This window comes from Leucoraja erinacea, chromosome 13 (assembly GCF_028641065.1).
Source record: "Leucoraja erinacea ecotype New England chromosome 13, Leri_hhj_1, whole genome shotgun sequence".
Classification (NCBI taxonomy): Eukaryota; Metazoa; Chordata; class Chondrichthyes; order Rajiformes; family Rajidae; genus Leucoraja; species Leucoraja erinaceus.
In genome coordinates, this window is record NC_073389.1 from 14,928,724 (window position 1) to 14,956,318 (window position 27,595).

A 27,595-nucleotide genomic window follows, 5' to 3' on the forward strand; every position below is an offset into this window, starting at 1 on the left:
AAACCGGAGCAACTCGGGGAAAACCCACGTGGTCGCAGGGAGAACGTGCAAACTCCCTTCTGTTTAATTTTTTTTTTGTGGAAAAACAATTTGGAGAGCAGAACACAGTAGGTATACTCAGCGGGACGGACAGCATCTCTGGAGAGAAGGAATGGGTGACGTTTCGGGTCGGGAACCTTCTTCAGACCCTTTTCGACCCGAAACGTCACCCATTCCTTCTCTCCAGAGATGCTGCCTGTCCCGCTGAGTAACTCCAGCATTTTCAGTCTACCTTTGAAATAAACCAGCATCTGCAGTTATTTCCTACACAGTAGGTATATTGTTGTATATCCAAGCAGCAAAACTTTGTGCCTCAAAGAATATTTCCATTATATTTACCGACAGGAATTGAGGGGAAAGGAGCATGTGTTGCAATCAAATAGTTGAATGGGGCCTTGAATGTATTATCCTTCTATATAATGGAGCAAGTCTACGGATGGCCTGTGGCGATTGTATACAAAAGTACAGTTTAAGATTTGCATGTGGTGTAAAGCAAGGGTTCCCAACCTGGGTTAATTTTACCCCCAGGGGATAAATTTCGCCCACCCAGGGGGTAAATTTGTTGATTCTGGATGTGTACATATTTTTTCTCATTGACTGACTGTGTTTGGTTCTGGTATACCTGGAATCTGTTCATCATTAGTTGTTCATAAATCAGTGAAATAACATTGTTATGTGCTATTAAAGTTGCCAGGGGTAAACGGGACAAAAAAGACTGGAACCTCTGGTGTAAAGCATTGTGCGCCATTTAGGCTGATCAAGATTCAAGGCTTCTCCTTGTTCAATAATACCAAAAAAATTGTGAGATTCCTGTTTGTTTTTTTTAACATAAATGTAATATTATAAAGGTTTAAAGAAACACCATGCAACTTGTTCAGATCCCAAGTTGTTATGAATGGGCCTTGGTCATATTAGTATGACAACATTTCATGAATCCCATGAGGAGATTTGTTTGGCCCCATTTTGGTTCTCATCAGTATTGGCGAAGGCAGTCAAAAGAGATATTATTCTCTTTGTTTATTGTAACAATTTAAGCAGAGTTTCACATCTGAAAGGCAAATGACGATTGATTCTGGCAGAACCACAACATATAATGTGCTCCTGGCACAAATTCATTGCAATTTTTCAGTGTTCATATTCATTGACCATGAAATCTGTCTCTCTCTTACTCTATCTCTGCCTCACTCTCTCTTCATTTCTCTTTCTCTCTCTCTGTCGCTCTCTATGCCACCTCTGTCCTCTCTCCCCTCTGCCACTCTCTCCCCCCTCTCCCCCTCTCCCCCTCCCCCCCCCTCCCCCCCCCCCCCCGTCCCCTCTCTCCCCCCTCCCCCCTCCCCCTCCCCCCCCTCTCTCTCTCTCTCTCTCCCCCTCTCCCCTCTCCCCCTTTTTTTTCTTTCCAAGGACTTTATTCAGTAAAATGCATAATACAGCGTACCAAAAGTACATTCAAAGGTTACAATACATCAAGCAGTCATTATAGTACAATGGTCCAGTCATTATTTACAATGCTCTCGACCCCACACAGCGACCAGCGTTCACGGAAGGCCTCCAACGTCCCCATGGACACCACATGTTCCCTTTCCAGGGACAGGCGAGCATGAACATAGGCCCGGAAGAGGGGCAGGCAGCCGACTCTGGTGTGACCTCCGACCGCCCGCTGACTGGACCCAAGAATGGCCATCTTGGCCAGGCCCAGGATATTGGTGCAGGGGCAGCAACCTCACACACTCCATATACGCGTGGAACACGGTCTCTTCCACGCCGCAGAAAATCCAGGCGGCCGGCGAGCCCTTGAACCGACTCAAAGGTTTATTACACACCACTACCCTCTGCCCCTCCCCCCCGCCCTGCCGACCTATACGTCGCGGGACGACACCACATGTTGCCAGACCAGGGACAGGCGAGCACGGACATAGGCCAGGAAGAGGGTCCGCCCCCGCCTTCAGCTGGTAACACGGACCAACAAGGCGTGTCCAGATGAAGACGAAGGCTAGGAGGTGCAGAATGTGCAGGAGCATTCTGTACAGTATGCGTCTCCACATCATGAAACGGCACACTGGGTATCTCGGAAAGGCGGCTCGTGTTGTGTGGAGCCGGTGCCCGAGAAATATCCTGGAGCCTGGGCCTGATGAGCAAATCCGACGGAGCGGTGGTAAGCTCAGTCAGAATCACTCCAAGCACACATCTCCCCTCGACACCCGCCATGCCAGGGTGAGGACAGGCCACTCTCAAATCTCTCTCCCCTTCACTCTCTCTCTGACTCTCTCTCTCTCTAGCTCAGGGCCTTGAGTCCTGGCAACAACCTCGTAAATCTTCTCTGCACCCTTTCCAGCTTGACAACATCTTTCCTATAACATGGTGCCCACAACTAAACACAATACTCTAAAAATGCAGCCTCACCAACGTCTTATATAACTGCAACATGACCTCCCAATTCCGTTACTCTATTCTCTGACTGATGAAGGCCAATGTGCCAAAAGTCGTTTTGAACACCCTATGCGAGGCCAGCTTCAAGGATCTATGTATCTGCATTTCTAGACACTTCCGTTCTTCAACTCTTCCCAGAGCCCTACCATTCACTGTCTAGGTCCTGCCCATGTTAGACTTTCCAAAATGCACCACCTCACATTTCTCTTTATTAAATTCCATCATCGATTCCCACAGCCCACCTGGCCAACCGATCAAGATCCTGCTGCAATTTTTGACATCCATCTTCACTATCTGAAATATACCACCCACTTCTGTATCATCAGCCAACTTGCAAATCTTGCCATGCATGTTCTCATCCAAATCATTCATATAGATGACAAACAGTAATGGGCCCTGCAACACACCCTGAGGCACGCCACTGGTCGCAGGCCTCCAGTTTGAGAAGCAACCTTCCACCATTTCCCTCTGCTTCCTTCCATGAAGCCAAGTTTCTATCTATTCAGCTATCCCACGTGCTCTAACCTTCCAGATCTCATCCTCTTTTGGGTGAAAATTACAAAATCCCTCCTACATTTTGGGGGGAAAAGTGGCATGGAAGTGCTTTTTCCTATCTGTCAAGGAAAATGAACAAACCAAACCTCTGAGTGAAATATTTCAGTGGAAAGCAATTGTTAATCCTGTCGCAGGTCAAAGATTATTCACACGGTTCAAATAAACCAGCTATATTTTGAGAGATTATACTCTGAACGCATTTTGTTTAATGTTTGTCCATCATTATCAACTTATGCTCAGCCCATAGCTGCCCTGTTTATCTAAACATTAAATCCTCTGCAACAAGATCAGATGCTGACGTGAAGGAATAGCCCTGGAAACACATCCCCAATAAGCACCAGAGTAAATCCCTGTGACTATTCTGGGTCATTTCAGTTACATTTCTGTCACTTTAACAATCGCGTTGATGAATTTGCTTTTTGGTATCTTTTTTCAAAAATGATTTGGCCTGCTCATACATGCCATCCAATAAAGCTCAAAATAGCTGATCAGCAGATTCAAAAGCTAATGAATCGCCGGAAATAGCCTGATTGAAGGGGTGCAGACAAAGCAACTGTTTGAGGCAATGAAATTAGATTATGCTTTGTTGAATTGAGTTTTGTGTTAGGATGATGTTCCAATCTTGATCAAGTTTTTTTCAAGGAAGCCGAGCGAGTTTGCATATAAACGACAAATGGAAGCAGACAATTGCATTGGGAATTCTATGAGACACAATCTTTCTCATGTCCTGAGCGACAACTTTGTCTATTGTTTGGCCATTTTTTTCCCCGAGATCTCCGGTTTCCTCCCACACTCCAAAAACTTAATTAGCTTGGTATAAGTGTAAATTGTCCCTAGTGTGTGTAGAATAGTGTTAATGTGCGGGGGTTGCTGGATGGTGTAGTTCCGGTGGGAAAGGGTCTGTTTCCGTGCTGTATCTCTGAACTAATCTAAACTATTCTTTTATGTTAAATTTTGACAAAGGAATTGAGTAGGAGCTCTGTCTTGGTTGAAATTAAGACTAATTTGTACAATGTCCTTGACTGAAAATATCAAAGCAAAAGTTATTGTTTTAAGCGAGGGTGAGGAAGGAAATGCCTTAAGCTCACCATCTGGTGAAGAGAGGTGTTCGAGAGCTGATGGATAGGAAGATCAAGTCCATGAAATTGCATTTGAGAGGCAGTATAACCATATGTGAAAAATGTACAATTAGAGCTTAATGTATGAGTGATAATGATTTGGAAAATGCCTTAAGATTTAAATTGTAGATGATGAATTACTGCCCATTGACATGGTGGAACTGGATATTGCCGCATAAACAGTGGAAAAAGAGCCTTCATGCAATAATTGTGAACAGAACAAATGTTTGATATTTATGGACTGTTGGTATCCTTAAACACCTGATATTGGAAAAGTGAATCTGGGATTAAATAACATGTACACCCATCTGTCTACACAACAAATTGCGAGTTGTGTACAAATATTTTCTTTCTTTAATACTTTCTTGTTGCATGTAATTCTGTCATACTTTCTCTGCACTTATTAATTTCAAAGCAACAAGGTGTGCAGGCTTTGGTACTCCAGGTGTTGGCTGTCACTAGGCTGCTGCAGAATATTTATCCTGAACATTTGACTATTTCCTCTACTGCTCGACAAATGCCTGAGTTCCTCAGCCCTGTTCCAACTGCATGCTATCAACACTATCTTCCATCTGACCACAATGGAGCTGAGCTCAAGCAAATCCCTTAACGACGTAGGAAAAGACTTAAGAAGAAAACAAAAGGGCAAAAAAGGAGACGTGTAGGAAGGAACTGGAGTCGCTGGTTTACACCAAAGATAGACACACAATGCTGGAGTAACTCAGTGGGACAGGCAGCATCTCTGGATAGAAGGAATGGGCAACTTTTTGGGTTGGGTCAAGACCCTTCTTCAGACACGGGTTATCATTGCCGAATAAGGTAAAGGAGAATCCGAAAACATTCTATAAATAAGATTGAGGACTTGAGCACAAGGCTTATTTACTGAAGTGATGAAAGAGTGCCATGTAGTGTGTTTCACAGAATCATGGCTTACTTCCCACTTTCCAGACTCAACCCTCCAGCCCGAAGGTTTATTGATCCATTGCATGGTTTCATCGGGAAAAGGTGAGGGGTGGCCTCATGGTAAATTCACGGTGGTGCTCGGACATGACGGTCTTGTCCAACTCCTGCACCATCCACCTGGCACATCTAGCAATGAAGTGTCAACCCTTCTACCTCCCAAGAGCGTTTACTTCTATTATCACAACTGCAGTCTACATCTCACACCAGATTACGGTCTGCAACCTGCCCTGGCTGGAAACTATATAATAGACAGCAACAAACAGCAGACAGCTTGCCCTCTCCACTTTTGACTTCTCCATTATTTCCAGCGACTGCAGCAAGACGAACTTAAAGGCGAATAGGGTAAATGCACAATCATTTATCCAGGCTATGTACATTAAGAACCAGATGACAGAGGTTTGAGGTAAGAGGGGAGAGATTTAATAGGAACCCGAGGGGTAACATTTGCCACTCAGAGGGGGGTGGGCATATGGAAAAAGCTGCCTGAGGGTTAGTTGAGACAGGTATTATAACAGCATCTAAAAGCCACCTGGACAGGTGCATGGATAGGAAAGGTTTAAAGTTTAGCTTCAATTCATCAGCTTCCACGAACTCCTCCACAATCAAAACTGATAAAAATGTCATTAACAATCTCATCCATCCCTGGTCATGCTGATTTTTAAGAGGATCTATTCTTTGCCTCACTCCCATTTTACTCTTAATTCACCGATGGAATCGCTAGGAAATTTTGTTTTCTCCATCTCATGCCCTCTTTGCCTTCCTGATTTCCCACTTACATGCACTCCTATGCTTCTTATATTTGGTGAGGCTGTTGCTTAATGCCGACAGCATAAATCTGACATATGCCTCCATTTCTATGACCAAACCTTCAACATCTCACACCATCTAGTGTTCCCTTAGTGTGCTCTTGCCTTTCACCCTGACAGGAGCACGCCTTCTCTGAATCTTTGCGATCACACTTTTAAAAACATTCAACCAGATTTCCCTTCACTTGCAAACATTCTTGTGCCGTTGACCTTTGCAAAGTCTCATAGAATGCCTCCAAAATTGGCCTTGCCCCAATTGAGGACCTTAGGTTGTGGACCTTTTAGTTTGGTTTAGAGATACAGCACGAAAACAGGCCTTTCAGTCCACCGAGTCGGTGCTGACCAGCGATCCCCGAGCACTAACACTATCCTACACACACTAGGGACAGTTTAACCAAGCCAATTGGCCTACAAATCTGCATGTCTTTGGAGTGTGGGAGGAAACCGGAGCAAACTCCGCACAGAGAGCACCCATGGTCAGGATCGAAGATAAGACCTTCCACTACCTGCAACCTCCGGCAACCACCTTCAACTAGCATCGCAACCGGCTTCGACTAACAGATTACCGATTTTTAAAACGGCAACCAATTTTTGTTCACAGCCGGTTTTGAATTATTTGAAATAATTGCCGGAACATAGAAGAAGCGGAAACTACTTTCGACCATTAGGGAGACTGACAAAAACCTCCGGGAACCACACGGAAACATTGGGTGGGGCGCAAAGTCTCCAGGGGTTTCTGTTCAGGTTTCCTAAGTGGGACAGGGGCATTAGGCAGCAACTCTACCACTGCACCACTGTTCTGCCCTGCCCTATCTTTTTTTTCTATGATGTCCACAAGCAATCCAGTGCCTCTGACTACATGGTACTATGGAAACTGTAATGCAAATTGAAGTTTTGTCAAATAATGTGTATATATTTAATTATATCTACTTAATTATGGATATGGATGAAAACCATTTTATTTGCCAGTAACCATGAAATCGAGGATCAACACAGACTATTAATTAAAAATTTATAGCTAAGTTTGGAATAGTAGCTGAGAGCAGCAGATGTGAATGCACACATGGGCAAATCTCGTGGCATTTTCAAAATTGTCATTGAGTCCCTTTACAGTCCCTCAAGTGGATTTGTAATCCTTGCACGTTTACGTTCATTAATTTTATTAATATTAGCAGTGACAAGTCCGTCACACCACATCTGGAAACCAATCTTTTTTTTGCCTCGATCATAGGGAGTAAGATTGCTGCCTTGTGAATGCTTTTCCTTATTAAGAGTCGTTGTTCTTCCTTTTCCAGGCCACTCTGCAAGACTTGGATCAAAAGCGCCCTCAGCTGGATGAGCTGATCACTGCAGCACAGAACCTGAAGAACAAGACAACCAACCAGGAAGCCCGAGCCATCATCACAGATCGCAGTAAGTACTGAACATGTGCACAGCCACACTGTGTAGCTCCTGTACATCTGTACATCTCTAGCCTGCATTGAAGTTGTTAAATTTATAATGCTATTTCTTCACTGGACAATTCATATTCAGTGAATAAGCCGTGCTGCTTTACAGCGCCGGAGATCCGGGTTCGATCCCGACTAGGGGTGCTGTCTGTACAGAGTTTGTATGTTTTTCCCGTGACCGCATGGGTTTTCTCCAAGATTTTCGTTTTCCTCCCACACTGGGTTGTAGGTTAATTAGCTTGGTATAGGTGTAAATTGTCCCTTGTTAATGCGCGGGGATCGCTGGTCGGCAAGGACTCGGAGGGCCGAAGAGCCTGTTTCTGCGCTGCATCTCTAAACTAAACTAAACTAAACCAAAAGAAGCTGAAGAAAATAGATGTAGATACGAGGAATTGCAGGTGCTGGTTTACAAAAAAAAAAGACACCAAATGCTGGAGTAGCTCAACAAGTAAGGAAGCATCCCTGGAGAGCATGGATAGATAATGTTTTTGGTTGGGTCCCTTCTACGGACTGATTGTGTGTTGGGGGGTGGAGGGGAGAAAGCTGGAAGAGAGGAGGCACAGGTCAAAGCCTTGCATTGATACATTAATACAGGTGAATGGGGAGTTTGTAGGCAGATGGGAGGACAGAGGCCAGAGATGAAAAGACCGGAGGTGTGAGAAAAGGTTGAAGCGTTGTGAATTGTGAAGCTAGAGAAAGGAATGTATCGTGAGGGGAGGGTTTTATAGTTATCTGAAATCAGAGAATCCAGTGTTCACACCATTGGGTTATAAATCACCCAAGTGGAATATGAGGTGTTTTTCCTCCAGTTAGTGTGTTGGCTCACTCTAGCAATGGAGGAGGCCCAGGTCAGAATGGGATTGATTGCTCCTGACTCGTATGAGTGTACAAAACAGGTTGAGGTTTGATGTCAGTAACCCGTATTCTGCAGGGATAAGTAACGCAGAAGCATTGTGGCCGTACAGCTTCCAATTTCCAACCAGGATGTCACTGGAAAAGCAACAGCATCTTCTGCAGTTTTTCAAACTGCCCAGCTTAATAAGACAAATGTGTGACATTGGAAGAAATGTTCCCAGTTTCACTGCAGTGACTGAACAGGTAGACCTCAGCTGGACTGACGGGAGGGATTCCAGGTGACTTTAGTGGGGTGTTCAACAGAGACATACCAGAGTCCTTGCTTCTGATGACCTTTGCTGTGGGACAGTCATAGAGTCTTGGAGCGTCAAAACCGGATTAGTGTGTGAGAGGACGGAAGATATTTGGAGATGTGAGAGTGAAATGTGGTAGAATGAGACTCGGATGAAGGCTTGTCGCTCGGCAGGGCACGAACAAATGCTCACTGGACGGGAGAACCAAGAGGGAAACATTGGAAACTTTGGGCATGTGGACGGAAGGCCGGTAGGAAGGTGAACTGGGATAATGATAGACGCAACGTGCTGGGGTAACTCAGCAGCACATGCAGCATCTTTGGAAGAAAAGTATAGGCGACGTTTCGAGTGGATCTTCTTCAGACTGAAAGTAGGGGGTGGGGGCGGGGAGGTGGTGAAGAGCTGGAGGCGAGAAAAGACCAGGGCCAATCGGGGTCGGCAACAAATAATATCAGGATTCGAGATTCAAGATTTAAGATGCAATTTAATTGTCACATGTACCAATTAAAGTACTGTTGAATTTGAGTTACCATACAGCCATACTAAGTAAAAGTGCGAAAATACACGCCGCACATAAAATAAACATAAACATCCACCACAGTGGAATCAACGTTCCTCTGTGAATTTATGAGGAAAAACGTTTTCACCCAAAGAGTTGTGAATCTGTGGAATTCTCTGCCTCAGAAGGCAGTGGGGGCCAATTCTCTGGATGCTTTCAAGAAAGAGTTAGATAGAGCTCTTAAAGAAAGCAGAGTCAGGGGATATGGCGAGAAGGCAGGAATTGTGGATGATCAGCCATGATCATATTGAATGGCGGTGCTGGTTCGAAGGGCTGAATGGTCTACTCCTGCGCCCATTGTCTATTGATGGAAGGCAATAAAGTTCAGCCATCTTCCTCCATTGTTCACCCGTGGTCAGGGCCTTTGAATGGGGCCGTTGCCGACGGTCCACTCTTCATGCTTTCTCGCCGGGATGGATCGGAACACTCTGCGGCATGGAGCTTCCGAGTCGGCCGCTTTTTCCCGGAGACCGCTGCTTCACGGTGTGAAAGTCCACAAGCCCTGCGGTCGGAGCTGCAACACTGGCAAACCTCGGCAAAAGATCCCAGGCTCCTGGCTGCACCCGCGGCTTGAAGCTCCGGGCCGGTCTCCAGGAAAGGCCTACCACTCCTCGTTGTAGGTCACGGGGGGGGGAACGGAGATGCGAATCGGAGAAAAATTGCATCTCTGTCGAGGTAAGTGACTGGAAAAGGTTTCCCCCGATCCACACCCCGCACCCCCCACCTAAAACATACCAAGAGACATTAAAACAAACATTCAAGACATAATTAAAATAATAAAAACAGAGAAGGGACAAAATAGACTGCTGGCGAGGCAGCCATTACGGACGCCACCCGGAGGCAGGCAATGGGAAGCCCACTGTTGGCTCGGGAAGGTGTGATCTCAAGAGGGAAATAAATATGGAGGACTGTGGAACCGGTTAGTCATAGAGTGATACAGCATGGAAACAGACCCTTTGGCCCAACTTGCCCATACTGGCCAACATGTCCCAGTCTCACCTGCCACCATTTGGTCCATATCTGTCCAAACCTGTCTTATCTGTATACCTGTCTTCTTAAATGTTGGGATAGTCCCTGCCTCAACTAACTCCTCTGGCAGCATGTTCCATAAATCCACCACACTTTGTGTGAAAAAGTTACCCCTCAGATTCCTATTAAATCTTTTCCCATAGGTCAGTGTAGGCTTGCCTTCACTCGAGCTCACCACTCGCCTCACTCCAATTGATGCAAAGCAGGTGGCATGCCAGTATGTATCATGCTGACTGCCTACTTCACCGGTTTTGGCAGCCAGCTCATGCTAATCATCCTGTTGATCGGGCACAACAACAAAGGATGTTAATGCGCCTGGGTATCCTGATGTGAAAAAATGGGCTCCAACCCAGCTTCTTCCTTTATGACGTGATGCAAAGCTTTTGTTCTTCAGCCAGCCACTGTTTATCCTGTACATAGTGCCGTGAAGAAGAGGCCAGCTATCCCAATGAGACGAGTCCTTTCCAGTTTGGATGAACCTTCACTTGGCACATGAGCCCCAACATTCTGATTTCTGCAGAATTGACAACTTATCTTTTCCAAGTGATTCCTCTTCCTGTTTCTGTTCTTTTTGCCCCAAACTCAGGCCTCATAAGTGCCTTCTTTTTTACCCCCTGCAGGCGTGTTGTCGAGCATTAAAGGTTTAGAAAGTGGAACATCCTGCTTCCTAAACGTTTGAATAGCTAACATTTACACCACATGGAATGTCAAACCGGAGTGATGGCCTCACTATCTGTCCACACAATGTTGTGCAGAAGAATCATTGTCCGGTTCTTGGGGAAGAGCAAGTTGGGACTCCGGACAGTCAAAGCCGCCACAGCCAGACATAAAAACAGCTTTTTTCCACAAGCGGTAGCTCGACTCAGTAACCAAAAGTCTGTAGCCTCCTTTTGCTCTGGTATTTTATTTCATTCACATGTTTAAACTATAATGTTTTATTCTTAATGCCGTGTATGTCGTGTTGTTACTTGCGAGCAGAACACCAAAGCAAATTCCTTGTATGTGCACATACTTGGCCAATAAGCTTATTCATGCATTCAATCATTCATTCATTCATCATTCATTCATTCTTTGAATACTGTATATAGCTGTGGTCCCCTTATTTGAAAAAGGTGTCCTGGCTTTGGAGCTGATTACAAAGAGATTCACTTGGCTAATTCCTGGGACGAGGAGGTTTGTCCCATCATCAGGAGCGACAGAAATTGGACCACTGCAGCTTGGCTTTGGAAGAATGAGGGATGATCTTATTAAAATATGTAAGATCCATGCAGGATGTAACAAGCAATGTTTCTAATAGCAGGACAATCTTGAACATGGAGACAGAGTGACAAGCCTAGGGGAGATCATTTTAAACTTGATGCACAGGAACTACTACGAAAGGGTGATGAATCTTTAAGTCTCTGTCACAGATAGTTGTGGAAACATGATCATGGGGGATATTTAAAGCAAAAACATAATTATTTGAAGGATCAGTGAATTGTGGGCTCAGGGGAATGGAACAGAGATGAAGTTGAGGCCTGGGGTAGATCAGCCACAAAGGCATTGAATGGCAGTTCCTGCCCCCATATTCCTGTGTCCGAGGCCTTGTTCCAGTTATGCACTCACTGCCCCTTTTGTTGGTGCATTGTGAAAATTGTGTAAGCTTCCTGCTTAACTGGCTTCCATTTAAAAATGTGTCAAAGGACATGTTCAGTCAAAGTTCAGGAGCACTGCAGCATAAAACCACATGTAACAACAAATTGAATCATTATCTTTTATCAGTCATAAAAAACAAGAGTTCAGAGGGGACGGTTACTTTCTAATCTATTTATCTTATTGTCAAACCATTATAGTGCAGAGGTTTGGAACTTCAGTGCCATGTTTGACCCAGTAATTGGTTTTGGCCACCTATCAGCCTATCCCGATATGCCAGAAGGTGCGTAATATTGTCAAACTTGGCCCCTGCCACATCCACTGAAATATTCACCTACATCTTTATTGCATGTCTCTCCTGCCCATCTCTGTTTTGTTCACCCTCACACTGAGGGACCTCCAAAACTCACCCGCCACACCAATGTCCCAAACTGCAGCATTGCATTTAGCACTCACAAATATGCGCTGGCTGTAAGTTAAGCAACAACTGGATTGAATAATGCTTAAGCCCTCCATGATCTCATCTGTCTCTGCCTCTGTGATCTCCTTCAGCCCTTTTGACCATTCATAATCTCTCATTTTGACTATTTGATAGAGAGATTAAACGAGTACTTACCAGTACGAAGTTTGATCTGTATTTTATGAGGAGTTACGATGAGGGATTACGTGAAGAACCCACCCAGTGCGCAGGCGCGGCATACTTCCAAGCAGCGGTGTGGAATCACAGGTAGACACAATATATGAAGTAAAGATAGTAAAGATTAAAGAGACATCAGCTCGAGTTTGATCCATATACTGAGGGTGGGAGCGGAGGGCACGTAATCCCTCATCGTAACTCCTCATAAAATACAGATCAAACTTCGTACTGGTAAGTACTCGTTTAATCTCTCTATTTTACTTCGGAGTCACGTGAGTGACTACGTGAAGACTTCAAAGATCTGTGATTTCAAACCGTGTAACAGCTATATCACTCGCTGCCGAAGTTATCGAGGGAGGAAGTGGTATCTAAAGACCAACGAATCTGTTTGTTTTTTGAAAACAAAAATGTTTATTAAACAATAACAAAAATAGCTCCCTTGGGCTTAAAATTATAAGTTTGCAGTTTCTAAAATTTTCTCTGCAAACAAGTCTTTCTGCATCAGCGGTTTATGATAAAATATCCGGAACGTTGATTCCCTTGACCATCCTGCTGTGCTTAGGATGTGGTCGATGGGAACATCCATCCGTTCCGCAGCTGATGTAGATGCTGCCCTGATAGAATGGGATTTAAAAACATCAGTGTTAATCCCTGCAGCTTTCAGGACCTGTTTTAACCACCTGGATATAGTTTGGCTGGTTACCCGTCCAAAAGGCTTCTTGTGGCTGACCCATAAGGCTTTTTCACTCCCTCTAAGTGTATGGGTTGTGTCTACATAGTTGTATAAATGGGTCACTACACAGAGCCTAGGTTCTGGAGGGTAGGCCCGGAAGATTAATGGCGAGTTGGACATACCTGGCCTGGTTTGTTTAACTAACCCCGGCATAGTAAATGTGATGCAGTCTGGGGTAGTTACCATGTTGTCCAGTCGTAGTTGATGTAGTGACTGGACCCTTTGTGCAGAGACGAGCGCCATTAGCATGATGGTCTTGAGCGTGGATTGCTCTAGACTGAGGGATCCCACCGGTGGCCATCCTCTGAGGTGTGATAGCACGACACTTATATCCCATACATGGGTATACCTGGGTGTAGGGGGTTTGATATTGTAAATCCCCTTGAGGAGTTTTATGACTAGCGGGTGGGACCCGATGCTATGGTGTCCTGTTGGCATAAGATAAGCAGACAGGGCACTTCGTGCTGCGTTGACGGCACTGTAGCTCATCTTCTGGTCATGGTGTAAATGGGCCAGGAACTCCAACACGTCCGTGATTGTGGCTGTCTTATACGACGTCCCTGCATCCAAGCAGTACTGCTCCCATTTCTTGATGTATGTCAGGTACTGCTTCTTGGTTGAGTCTCGCAGGGATGCCGACATGGTGGTGATAGTTCTTTCTGATAAACCCAGTTCCTGGTAAGGCCTGGTTAAAACCTACAAACCAGGAGTTTTAATTTTTTATGGCATGGATGACTTATGCCGGATACTGGGTGAGTCAATAGCTGTGGATGACTGTTAAAGACCATAGGTGACTCTACCACCATGTCGTGAAAGACTGGGAACCATGGTTGGGTAGGCCAGTCGGGTACGACCAAAATACCTGAAGCAGAGTCTGACCGTATTTTCTGGAGTACCCGGCTGATGAGGCAGAAGGGAGGGAAAGCATAGAAGAAGAAATTTCCCCAATCCAGCGTGAAGGCATCTACCGCTGCTGCCTCTGGGTCTGGTTCCCAAGCCACATACATGGGTAACTGGTGATTCAATCTAGACGCGAACAAATCTATATCTGGCGTTCCATATTGCTTAGTAATTTTTGCAAATATTTTTGGATGTAACATCCATTCGATGTTATCATTGAATTTTCGTGACCTGGTGTCTGCCACTGTGTTTAGCTTACCTGGTAGATAGGCAGCTGATAGCCAAATATGTCTCTCGACACACCATTGCCAGATTATATTAGCCAATTTGTCGCATGATACTGATTTTATGCCACCCATGTGCTTGATGTAGGCCACCACCGTTGTGTTATCAATCATTAACCTAACATGCACGTGCTGCATATTGGATGAATATGCTTTTAGCCCATAAAAGGCGGCCAGCATTTCCAAATAATTTATGCCTAGTGAGTGTAGTAGCGATGTCTCGAGATTAGTCCATCTGCCACCTGTGCTGGATATAGAGTTAGTAGCTCCCCAGCCTAAAGCACTGGCATCAGTCGTGATGACTATGTTAGGATTAGTGATGGCAATGGGACTGTAACTGTGCCAAATATTTTCTGACCACCACTGAAGTTCTGATATGGCCTCAGTGGGTAAATACATTGTTCGGTCATAATGCCCCCTATTTTGGTGCAATGCATGTGTCCTTGCTCTTTGTAAATTTTGGTAATGCAAGGGTCCATATTGTGCAGCTGGAAATGCTGCTACAATACTCCCAATGACTCTGGCAACATGCCGGATCCTTGGTTGTGTATTTGCGATTAAATTGTTGCATGCTTGCGCTAATGCAACCTTTTTATCCCTTGGCAGAGTAACAGTCATGTGGGTAGAATCGATGGTGAAGCCTAGGTAGTCCATATTAGTTGACGGCTTCAATTTCGATTTATCTGGATGTAGAACAAATCCCAACGTTTCAAGGAGTTGTTTGGTAGCTGAAACTGCTGTGACAGCTAGTTCCTTGGTTCTCCCCATTATGAGAATATCGTCCAGATAAGCCATGACTAGGTATTTTTGTTCTCTCAATATTTTCATGGCTACTTTAAGAATTTTGGTAAATAATCTGGGGGCTGTTGTTAACCCATTGGGCAGTGCTCTATATTGCCATAGTTGCCCCATCCAGATAAATTTCAGGTATCTGAAATGATCCTTGTGAATGGGTACTAAATAGTAAGCATCTTTAATGTCTATGCTTGCCATGAAGTATCCCTTGGAGATCAGTTGTCTGGCAGTGACAAATGTCTCCATTTTGAAATGTTGATACTCAACAGATTTATTTAGTGATGTTAGATCAATGATGATGCGACATCCACCATCTTTCTTGGTTTTAATGAATATATTTGATACAAATTCCAATGGCTCATGTCTGGTCGTTTCAATGACTCCTTTAGACATGAGCCTATCTAGTTCAGCCTGTCCTTTCTCCTTCTCTAGTTGAGTGGGAAGGAATACCCTTTGGGGTATATGCTGAACCGGCGGTATTATGCCTGTTTTAAATTCAATTTTGTATCCACTAATACTGTTGAGTATGTATTGGTTGTTAGTGATAGTACACCAAACATGTTTAAATAATCGTAAACGCCCTCCTGTTAGTAAAACACCCTTGGTTATTGTATGTTGACAGGAACCAGACCCACCTACCTCCATGTTCATTTTTGGGAGCGTCTTCGTTGGTGGGTTTGGCTCGCGGGCGTTTTTGTTGGTGCTGTCACGGGGCGGCGTATCTTCCCACGGCTCCGCTCTGGGCCCCTCTCTAAAAAAGAGCTATGGGGGTAGTGAGGAGCGGTAGCCAGGCTTTCACCAGTCCGGTATCTGCTGGTGGATGCCGAGGGGTGCTGCCAACTGGGTGTCTTCGCCCTGCTCGGCGCTGGTCCTGCCCTCATAAGGCCTACTGGTTTGGCTGCCTCTTCGAGTTCTTTGAGCCTTTTTCCCAGGTCAGCCCCAAATAGCAGCGCCTCCTTCTCTGGCGCAGGAGCTTTGCAAAGCCCTGCATATTTGGGGTTGAGGGCAGGCCTGATGTTTTCCCGCCTTAAGTTGTTCATCTCAAAGTGGGTGTTACACATCAGAGCTAGGACATCCTGTTGAGGTGTAGTGAGGTCCGTGTGCTCTGCGGACCGAGCAAAGGCGGTGATGGCAGCGGTATGGAGCTTCAGGATGCGCTGCATTTTCAGCTCTTGGCTCCTAATATGTTGGCCTAGCTGGCTCCATATCTGGCCATTGACGGTCTTAACGCGCAGCGCCTCACAGTTCTCGGGTGCCGTGTATGTCTCGAGAGCCTCCTGGATTACTTTTTCCTGGAGAGGCTTGTTGGATAGCCGGTTTATGCTGGCCGCCATTTTTGGGGTCAGCATTCTCCCAGCCTTCGGGGGCGCCGCATACCGGTTGACCACACCCAGCAGCTCTTCTTCCTCCTGCTCCCCTGGCATACTTGTACAGTCGTCCGCCTGCCCCTGCGATAAGCCAGCCCAGTCCTGGCCTCCCTTGCTGACCTCAAATAAGGAGGGAGCAGAGGGGTAAGGTGACGGTTTGGAGGAGGCCTCAGCCCGTCCTCCCTGGAGATGCCTTGCCTGCATCTCCTGCTCGAACATTTGTTCGAGGAGCTGCCTCATGCAGCTTAAGCGGCTGTCTCCCCGTTTAGCCGGTGGAGAATGTTCCCGTTCCTCCGACGAGTCAGAGACCACCGGCCGGTCCGTTTTACGGGTGGATTTCCTCCCTGTGCGAGGTGTTGAAGTCGGCAGCACAGGGAGCGGCTCGGGGTCGGGTGTACGGGAGCGCTGAAAATGCTCCTCTGCCGCCGGTGGCTGCCGCCCAGATGTCGACCCTTCCTCGGGGGGAGTTGGGCAGGCAGTCCGTTTGCTTTGTCGCTTGCGGGTAGCCATGCTAGCGACTCTGTAATACAAAAGACTCACTTACCTGAGGTCTTGTCTTTTAACGTGCAGCTGGAGAGCCTGGCTCCAGCTGCCGCCGCTGTTGCGCTGCTGGCGTAATGCCGCGCCTGCGCACTGGGTGGGTTCTTCACGTAGTCACTCACGTGACTCCGAAGTAAAATCATCCTTAAATGTGATCACTCTACCACCGATGACCGTCCTTTCACTGGCAAGTTCTCAAATTTCTTCCCAAAACCTTTGTACATTTTTACCTTTCTTTATGCCTTGAAATGTTCCCTAAGTCAAACCTACTGTTCCATTTAACTGTTTTGGTTATCTACCCTGGTGTCTCCTTGCATGATTTAATGGCAAACTTTGTGTGAGTGAAGAGGCATGGAATAATTTACTATGGAAAAAACATTATATAGATTCTAGGCTTTATTGATGTTACCCAGCGACAGCTTAAAACCTAACTAGCATACAACACATGCGTATGGGTAGAGGATACAGAACTAACTGTCAGTGAGAAAGATGTTGAGAACATACTCATGGAATATTTATCCCACTGCATTTACTCTAAGGCAAAAATATTGTTGTTAGAGTATTGGGATAAGGACTTCAAACATACTCACTCTTATTCTGGCTGCAAAAATGTTATTTTATGTATGTGTCATGAGCTTTGGGTCAGGCAATGCAGAAGATTAAACAACTGGTAAAGTTGTCTCGGGGCATGTTTCCGCTTTAAAGTCGTTAGCATGCTCTTTGTTGCACGTGAGAGAGCCAAGAAATTAAGCTGTTGGTACCAGAATCTTTGTAAAAACAAAAGCACAGAGAAATTATTCAAGTATATATTCAATGTGTAGGAAGGAACAGCAGATGCTGTTCAACAGAAACCGAAGATAGACACAAAAAGCTGGAGTAACTCAGCGGGTCAGACATCATCTCTGGAGAAAAGGAATAGGTGATGTTTCGTGTCGAGACCCTTCTTCAGACTGAGTGTCAGGGGAGAGGGAAAGAGAGATATAGACAGTGAAGTAGAGAGATGTAGAACAAATGCAAAAAAGTAACGATGATAAAGGAAACAGGCCATTGTTAGATGAAAGTAAAACATTGAAAACTGTAATACAAGCAAAGTACCTGTACTGGCAAACACCAGTATATCAGGCAGTGTCTGTAGACAGAGAGATTGACAGAGTTAGATGGCTCACCTTTTGATTCAATGGTACTTTATTGTCATGTGTACCTAGGTACAGTGAAAATGTTTACACAGTATAGTGACAATCTTATTACTATACATTAGGCACAATCATACTAAGTATAAGATTGAAGATTAAAGTATTGTGACACCTTTTGTCAGAGCACGTTAATCCTCGTTATTTTGCCACAAGATTCATTATTCTTTATTGAGTTTTGACCTGAATATTGGCCTTCCACTTTCTGCCAAGAAGCAGCTATTTAGAGGGAGACACAAGAGAATGCAAATGCTGGACTTTAGAGCAAAAAGCAAATTGCTGGAGGAACTTGGCAGGTCAGGCAGCATCTAAGGGAGGTAGAGGACCTGTTTAGCAGAAAGTCTTGAAAGGGATGAAAGGTTGCCATTTAAGTGCAAGTCTTTCTTCTGTATCTCAACTGTCCAAGCTATGAAACCGTGGGAACATGCAGTAAAAACACAGGCTGAATAACAGTGGCCAAACAGGGTGTGGAAGACAAGCAAATCCCAGGAAGTATAATCCTTGCAGAAATGAAGCTAAAATCCTGCAACGCCAGTCTCAGACCTCATCTGAAGTAAATCTATTAAATGAAGAAATTGAAAATTTAATACCATACATTTATGTCTTAATTTCTGTATCTGAGTCATTTTAGCTGTCGATGATGGCATCCAATTGTTTTTTTTTTCTCCAGCAATCTGCAATGTCTAATTCAGTAAAAATAGATGCAATGATGTAAAAAAATCGTGTGTGCTTTTTTGATGCAACGAATCAATGTGAATGTGCGGCTTAGAGCAAATTGTTTACCTTTTGGCTCTAGAACAGAAAAAAGTCAAATGCTGCCTGTGATGGATGGACTCTTTGATTATATGTGAGATGACACTTAATACCCTCAACAGGGTTGTGCCTTTTGGATTGTGCCTTTTATCAGGTACTCTTTTGCCAGAGAAGCTGTCTCATTGCTCACATGTGAAAACTCTCAAGGGTCGTAGAGTTAAGGGCCTGACCCACTTGGCCGTCATTTGCGCCTATTTTATGCGTCATGTAAAATAGGTCGACGCGTTGTGACGCACGGGTCGCGTGTGGGTGGGTAGCGCGGGACGGGCGCATGAGGAGGCATGGAGGAGTGTGGAGTTGCGCGCGGTATCGCGCGGTGCTCCAGGATTTCTTCCTGTACGAAATCCTTGCGCACCACCTGCATGACGTATCGCATACGCATGCTGGCGCATGGTTAAGTCGAGCGCCGCAGGGTATTCTAATGACGTCACGTGCACCAGACGGCATGATGACACGTGATTTGCGCGCGACGTCGCACCGACCTATTTTACATATGACGCGTAAATGAGGCGCAAATGATGGCCAAGTGGGACAGGCCCTTTACAAAGCACAATACGTCCTTCAGCTCATAATGTCCATGCTAACCATCAAATCCTATCAATATTAATCCCATTTACAATTACATTGCCCACCAAGGCTTAGTGGTTCAAGTGCTCATGCTGGTGCTGATTAAATGTTGTGAGAGCACATGCCTCCATCACCCTTTCAGGCAAAGAGCTCCTGATTGCAACCACACTCTTGGTGAAAAAAAGCTCTTCCCCAGATCTCTTCATTGAAACTTACCGAATAGTGAAAGGCTTGGATAGAGTGGATGTGGAGAGGATGTTTCCACCGGTGGGAAAGACCAGAGGTCATGGCCTCAGAATTAAAGGACAGTGTTTTAAGAAGGTGATGATGAATTTCTTTGGTCAGAGGGTGATGAATCTGTGGAGTTCTTTACCACTGTGGAGGTTAAGTAAGTCGCTAGTTTTTAGGCAGAGATAGATATATTGTTGATTTGTACGGATGTCAGGGGTTATGGGGTGAAGGCAGGAGAATGGGGTTAAGAGGGAAAGATAGATTAGCATTATTGAATGGCGGACTTTGATGGGCCGAATAGCCTAATTCTGCTCCTATCACTTATGAACTTATAAATCTCTTACTCTTCAATGTTAACCAATCTCCTATGGTTTTGGGCACATCATTCTAGTATTAGATAGTTCCCGTTGCGTGTTACTTGGAATTAGTTATGTTGCTCCAAGGTTGCACATAGGAAGGTTTGTGTGTCCTTACTGTATCATTATCATTATTTTCTTTCATCAAGCTACTGAGGTATTGTACTTAAGATCACATTCAGGGAGTGAACGACTGCAAACCATTCTTCACTGTTGTTTACCTGATTTTCACATAATCTATTGCCTTGACTTTCTGATCACTTCAAGATTTGTTTAGTTCAGAGATACAGCATGGAACCAGGCCCTTCGGCCCTCCGAGTCTACTCTGACCCATGATCACCTATATTCTAGTTCCATGCTAGACACTAGAGATAATTTTTACAGAAGGCAATTAACCTATTTGTCTTTGGAATGTGGGAGGAAACTGGAGCACCTGGAGAAAACCCACACGGTCACAGCGAGAACATCCAAACTCCATATAGACAGCACCTATAATCAGGATCTCACCTGAGTCTCTGGCACTGTAAGGCAGCAACTCTACTGATGTACCACTGTGCCACTCCTGTGGGGGAGTTGGTCCACCCACATCCTCTATTGTCTGTGTCTTGTGCCCAGGCCAATATAATCAACATAATGACATGAACCACAGTTAGGGTCATGACTGCACTGTATACAAGACACACACTTGCACAACAGGCACTGCTCGGACCTAACACCTGAGAAAAAGAGTTTAAAAAGTGCTCTACAGAGAACATTCAATGGCGAGATGATTGAATTGCAATCGCCTACTGAAGCTTTGCAAGGTGTCCACCTGAAGCCAGGTGCTTATTTCAAGCCCAGAGCAGGACCAGCTGTTTATTCTGGCAACAGAGTACAACAGCAGGAATTGTCTATTCGTGCCAGAAACCAATCAGCGCACTAAATGAGGCTAACATCGGAGTGAGAGTGTACTTTCAGCAACTGATTCTGGGCTGTTTTTGGCTCTTCTCGAAGTACTGCTGTCAGTTTTTAAACTGTTCATTTTGTTAAATTTGGGGATTTTTTTTTCCTCCTCCTTTGATGGCACTAAAGCTGTTTATTGCTTGTTTGTCGGGGTAATAATCCAGTGGGCAAAGCAGCCGGATGGGGCAATGGCCTTCCCTGCCCTGGTGACTCCATTGCAGAAATAACCTTCATTTTATAGGCTCCTCTTGCTCGACATGCCAAACCACACATTTGGTTCAAGCACTTGTCCCATTTAATCATGGTCTTCAGGGCCAAATTGCTTTCTGTGCTTCATAAAAGCTCAAAGAATATGCTGCACTCTGCAAAGGTTCCACAAGTAATCCAGCTATAAACAATGGGCAAGGCCCCTTTCTCAATGCCTGCCTTTCCCTGCACACTTAGTCCTGCAGCTTTCAGACAGCGCGATCACAGTGCCCTCCTTGTGCTAGCCCCAGGCTGCATCAGCCCAATATTGGCCAGCCTTTACCAGCACCTTCTCCACTGACCCCTGCCCATTCCCCGTAGCTGTGCAATTCCACTTGAACCAGCCGGCCTTAAGGACGGCGCAGTGATAGAGTTGCTGCCTGACAACGCCAGAGACCCAGGTTCGATCAGGTGCTGTGTGTACGGAGTTTGTACATTCTTCCTGTGACCGCGTGGGTTTTCTCCGGGTGCTCCAGTTTCCTCCCACACTCTAAAGACGTATAGGTTTGTAGGTTAATTGGCTTTGGTAAAATTGTAAATGGTCCCCAATGTGTAGGATTAGTGTTCGTGCACGGGGTGATTGTTGGTCGGTGCAGACCCGTTGAACCGAAGGGCATGTTTTTGCAGTGTATCTCCAAAGTCTAAAGGCAAATGATTTTACACAATGAATGCAAGTCCAAGCCAGGAAGATGTGCTGAAGAGAAGGTGGCAGCATCTTTGCAAGAATTCATGCAGGGAACCATCTTATATTTTCAGGATCTTACCAGAGAAACACAACATCCCGTGGGTCTTGGACGAAGATCAAACCATGACCTAGCCATGCCCTTTACACAATGGTGCAAGTATAAAACAGCAATCTGGAGAGTAATGTGTAGGAAGGAACTGCAGATGCTGGTTTACATCGAAGATAGACACACAATGCTGGAGTAACTCAGCGGGACAGGCAGCATCTCTGGAGAGAAGGAGTGGGTGACATTTCGGATCGATACCTTTCTTTAGTCTGAAGAAACCCATTCCTTCTCTCCAGAGATGCCGCCTGTCCTGCTGAGCTACTCCAGCGTTTTGTGTCTAACCTGGAGAGTAAGCTGGTTCACATGATTCTGTTCAATGGAGGAACCTAAACAAATTGTAGCCTGCAAACTGCCCTGTAACTAAGACCAATAAACAACCAACAAAATGAAGTGGGTTTGCCTTATTTCAAAAGATGGATACTTTCCGTTCAGTAGATACCTTATTGTTCATAAATGCGTGGAAATATAGGGCTTGCACTCCTTAACAAATGATATGCCTGGCTGCAAAGCTGAGCGGGGCAATTCGAGAAGCTGTAAAAACTATTATAGTCCTTCACGTTACAGTTCATTAGATAAGTAATGAGTTCCAGATAACTGTAGATTAGGCCTGTCACAGTGACCATAATGCCCAATGCATCAGTAAATTCAAAAATATTAGGACTCCCATAGCAGCTCTCCTGTTCATTAAAGTTAATAGCTTTTGAATTATATTTTGGGGGCAATCGTATGATGTATTAATTATTTTCGTGTTTCATTTTCAAATGAAATTTTCAGCAAATTACACTTTTAGTAAATAAGCAGACCTGCTGAGTAACATATGCCAGGCTTTAAATGTGCTTTGATAAGCTTATTAAATGTAGCTTTACCAATGAAGACTTAATTACAATCTGGAGTACACTAAATTTGCTTCTCCAGTGGAACCAAAGGGAAGTTGTTGCAATATTTTTTATGCTTGTGGAAATATCTCAGCTCTTAATAAGGTTGCTGCAGACCCTGCATCAATGACAGCAGAAAGAATGACGAGTTGCAGAAGCCCTGCACTCCGCAAGTAAAATAAGCGTGGATTTTGGAAATATGGAAATAAAACGATTCATAAATCAGTTTGCAATGTGGAGAAAACGGGCCGGAAACATTTAACATTTTAGATTTATTATTGTCACATGTACCGATGTACAATGAAAATCTTTGTTTTGCATGCTATCCAAACAGATCAGATATACCTAGCATAGATACAATCAGTTCAAACTAATGTACGATAGAGCAAAGGAAAAGTGCAGAATACAGTTCTCAGCATTGTAGCACATTGTAGTGTAGAATCAGATCTTTACTCCAATGTCCTCAGTGGGGTAGAGATTGATTGAATAGTAACCTAGCTTCTTGAACGACCATTCTTAACCCTGATGACAGTGAGGGAGAAGCTGTTCCTGAGTTTGGTGTTGTGTGTTTGCACGTTTCTGTTCCGTCCGCTGGATGGGAGCAGAGAGAAGGAATGGCCGGGGTGAGAAGAAGGAATGGACAAGGCAGCATGAACTGTAGATGGAGTCAATAGAGGGAGGTCTGGTCTGTGTGATGGATTCCGCTACATCAACAACTCTGCAATTTGTAGCGGTCTTGGGCAGAGCTGTTCCCAACCCAAGCGGTGACACTATTCAACAGTATGTTTACTATGGTGTAACTGCAGAGGTTTGTATGAGTCACTGGAGATATGCTGGATTTCTTTAGGAAGTACCAGTGTGCCTTCTTGCATTAATGTGGTTGATTAATGTGGTTCATGATCGATCACTGGAAAATTAACACCAAGGAACTTGAAGCTCTCAACCATTTCTACATCAGCAACTTTGATGCTGATTGGGGCATGTACTCCACCATGCTCCATGAAGTCAATAACCAACCCTTTGTCTTGCAGACATTGAGGGAGTGGTTATTGTCCTGACACCATGTCACAAATTTCACTGTCTACTACTTGTACGCCATCTCGTCATTCACGATTCAGCCCACCGCAGAGGTGTCATCTGCAAACTTGTAGATGGACTTAGAGCTAGATTTGGCCGTATAGTGGTGAGCGTAAAGTGGACTGAGAATGCATCCTTGTGGGTCAGACAGCGATAAAGACGCATAAAATACGAGATTCATACCTACACTCGTGTCAATAGACAATAGACATTAGGTGCAGGAGTAGGCCATTTGGCCCTTCGAGCCAGCACTGCCATTCAATGTGATCATGGCTGATCATCCCCAATCAGTACCCTGTTCCTGCCTTCTCCCCATATCCCCTGACTCCGCTATTTCTAAGAGCCCTATCTAGCTCTCTCTTGAAAGCATCCAGAGAACCAGCCCCCACCGCCCTCTGAGGCAGAGAATTCCACAGACTCGCCACTCTCTGTGAGAAAAAGTGTTTCCTCGTCTCCGTTCTAAATGGCTTACTCCTTATTCTTAAACTGTGGCCCCTGATTCTGGACACCCCCAACATCGGGAACATGTTTCCTGCCTCTATGTTTCAATGAGATTCCCTCGCATCCTTCTAAACTCCAGAGTGTACAAGCCCAGCTGATCCATTCACTCAGCATATGACAGTCCCGCCATCCCGGGAATTAGCCATGTATTAAAGTGTTGCAGTGAGATTCCTGTCTTCTTTGTTCTCTCTGCGCCCCCCCCCCCCGCCATCTTGCCGAATCCCTCATTGTTCTTGGCAACGCGTCAGGCACCCACCACAGCGTACGTGCCTCCAACACCCATGTCCGGCCTCCTGCACCCTCTGCCAGCCCCTGTCCTCGATCCCACTGCAGGCGTCAATCATCGTCCTTATGTGCTACTGTCAGGAACTACAGATTTGCACCTCAAGGATTCTTTGTTAATCAATGCTCTTCAGGTCGACCTTGGGCCCACATACAGTCTGGGTGCAGATCTGGGTCCAGATCTGTGTCCCCCCGCATCAGGTCTGCTGCTGTAGCCTCCGCAGCACTTGCTTGAGCAAGTCCCTCACAACGTCATGCCTTGCAGCATCCTCTTCACTCTGTGTGGGCGACACATTGCTTTTTCTCCCTCTTTCTACTTCTGTTGATCTTCGCCCTGCCACCCACATCCTCATTGATTCTATCGAATTTGCACTCCATGGTCCAGTTGATATCCCTTTTTAACACCACTCCACTTATATCTGACAACAACATGTCTTTGACTGCAGGGTCATGATTGAAACATTTCAAATGGTTCACACTGTTGATTTTGAGCCTTGCAAGACAAACTGGCAGAGCTGGTTGCTGGTATCCAGGGAAGGTGAACTGTGATGCATCTTTATCATGAATTGGTGATCCCAAAATAATGGTGGCCTATCTTGATTTCCTGCTCAAACATTTAAGATTTTACTTGTGTGGGCTCTGCTACAAATCTAGTTATTGAATTCACAGCAATTCTCCTTGCTTATTAGCTGACCACTCATTTCCCAGACTGGAGACACAGCATCTTCAGGTTACCATGCTTGGATTAGCTCTGTCTCTTGAGGTGTGATCACTCTGAGACACACTGGCATGCGGCACACATGCACTCGGACTAACTTTGACCTGAAATAGTGATTGAAGCCATTGCACTTCAATATGTCAGATGTCCATCTTAGGGGCCATCTTAATTCCTGCTCAGGATGTTACCAATCACCTCTGAAGTCTGAGTCTGAAGAAGGGTCTCGACCCGAAACATCACCCATTCCTTCTCCCCAGAGATGCTGCCTTTTGTGTCTATTTTCATCTTACCAATCATCCCATCAGACTAATGGAGTGGGGATACAATGGAGCACATTGTGAGCCCCTGCTACCCCACCAACAGGACAAATGAGTTCAAATTGGTTCATCCCCAATTAGTTACAGTGACCGCAGCACACAATTTCGTGTATCAATTCCACACAAAAAATGCCTCAAATTCAAGAATTTCCACTATTCATTAATTACCTGAAGAAAAGAAAACACTGAATAATCATTTGTCTTCCGCAGTGCCACATAACAGGCTGTGTAACATTTATTTATGTAGGAAAGAACTGCAGATGCTGGTTTACACTGAAGATAGACACAAAATGCTGGAGTAACTCAGCGGGACAGGCAGCATCTCTGGATAGAAGGAATGGGTGATGTTTTGGGTCGAGAGCCTCAACCTGAAACATCAGTCATTCCTTCTATCCAGAGATGCTGTCTGTCCCGCTGAGTTACTCCAGCATTTTGTGTCTAAAATGTATTTGTGTTCCTTGAGGAAGTGATGAGCAGGATGGTAAAAATGAATCAGTTGTTGTCAAAAAGCATTGAGTCGGAAGAAGGGTCTCGACCCGAAACATCACCCATTCCTTTCTGCCAGAGATACTGCCTGGCCTGCTGAGTTACTCCAGCTTTCTGTGTCTATCCTCAATAAACTATTTCAGGAAACTCTCTCAATGCAGAGAAACAATCTCCATGTGTAGGAAGTAGGGTCTGGATTGAAGAAGTGTCTCGACCTGAAACGTTTGATGCTGTCTGACCCGCTGAGTTACAACAGCGTTATGTGTCTATCTACGAAACAATCACAATCCCAGTTCTCAACTAACTCCTCACAGACATTATGGGAGTAGGAGAAGGTCTTCTCTTCCTGGAGAAACGTAAATAAAATTATTTTAAATTAGATTTTGGTTGACAGCTGCCGCAAGTGTCCAAAATTACTCTAGTTCATCAGGAACTCATTTTACGGCTGTTAAAAAGCGCACCTGTGATACTGAAAAGTTTATCCCCTCAAATTGAACAAATTCATAACCAACATCTGCACAAATTGCCCACTCGCCGTTCCAGGGATAAACTGTTCTGCCTTGAATTCATTTTATGCTCTGAGAACAAATGAAGTGCTCAACAATCCCTTGTCTTTTTGACCCCGAGAAACTGAAGCAGAAAGAGACTCAAATGAAATAACGCTATTTGAAAAAGGAATGGAGGTTGTGCTGGGAGGATAATCAGCAGCAAGCGAGTAAATAGCGTTCAACATTCATTGCAGAAGGTCACCGAGATGAAGAAGATCCAGTCCATTAAGTATTATCGAAACCTTGATACAATTCACCTTCACAAAAAGCAATTTGTAGATTAGATAACGTTCCACAGGTTCATGGCCAAGAACACAGTTCTCCAAACACTTCTCAGTTGCAGTAATTTTTATCAGTTTCTGCAACAAGACCGCCTTGCCCCTCTTGTCTCCCAACATCTGACGAATGTAAATATATCAATAAAGATGCAATGAAGAGTGACAAAGTGAACCAAACTCATGAATAACTCTCAAGTCTACCAAAAGCAATTTTGCTGAAGAAACCTGAGTGGATATGGAACAGTTTGTATAATTAAAGCTAGGTCTGACAGGGATTGGAAAAATAGAAGGCTAGTTATCTTGGATTCAATACTCAAGGACGTGAGAGGGGAAAAGAACTTACCGCTCAAGCTTTCTTAAAGATTAAGAAGGAAAATCCATATAAATATGGTTGATT

General features: G+C 44.9%; 1 protein-coding gene across 12 annotated transcripts in view; it reads left to right on the forward strand.

Annotated features, from left to right (window-relative positions):
• dmd (dystrophin) overlaps positions 1-27,595 on the forward strand; it is a 1,582,845-nt gene that overhangs the window by 1,246,104 nt on the left and 309,146 nt on the right. For all 12 annotated transcript variants that reach the window (XM_055644518.1, XM_055644513.1, XM_055644515.1 and 9 more), the window contains one exon: positions 7,204-7,321. In XM_055644518.1, coding sequence (XP_055500493.1) covers positions 7,204-7,321 — 118 coding nt within the window. The remainder of the gene's footprint in view (positions 1-7,203; positions 7,322-27,595) is intronic.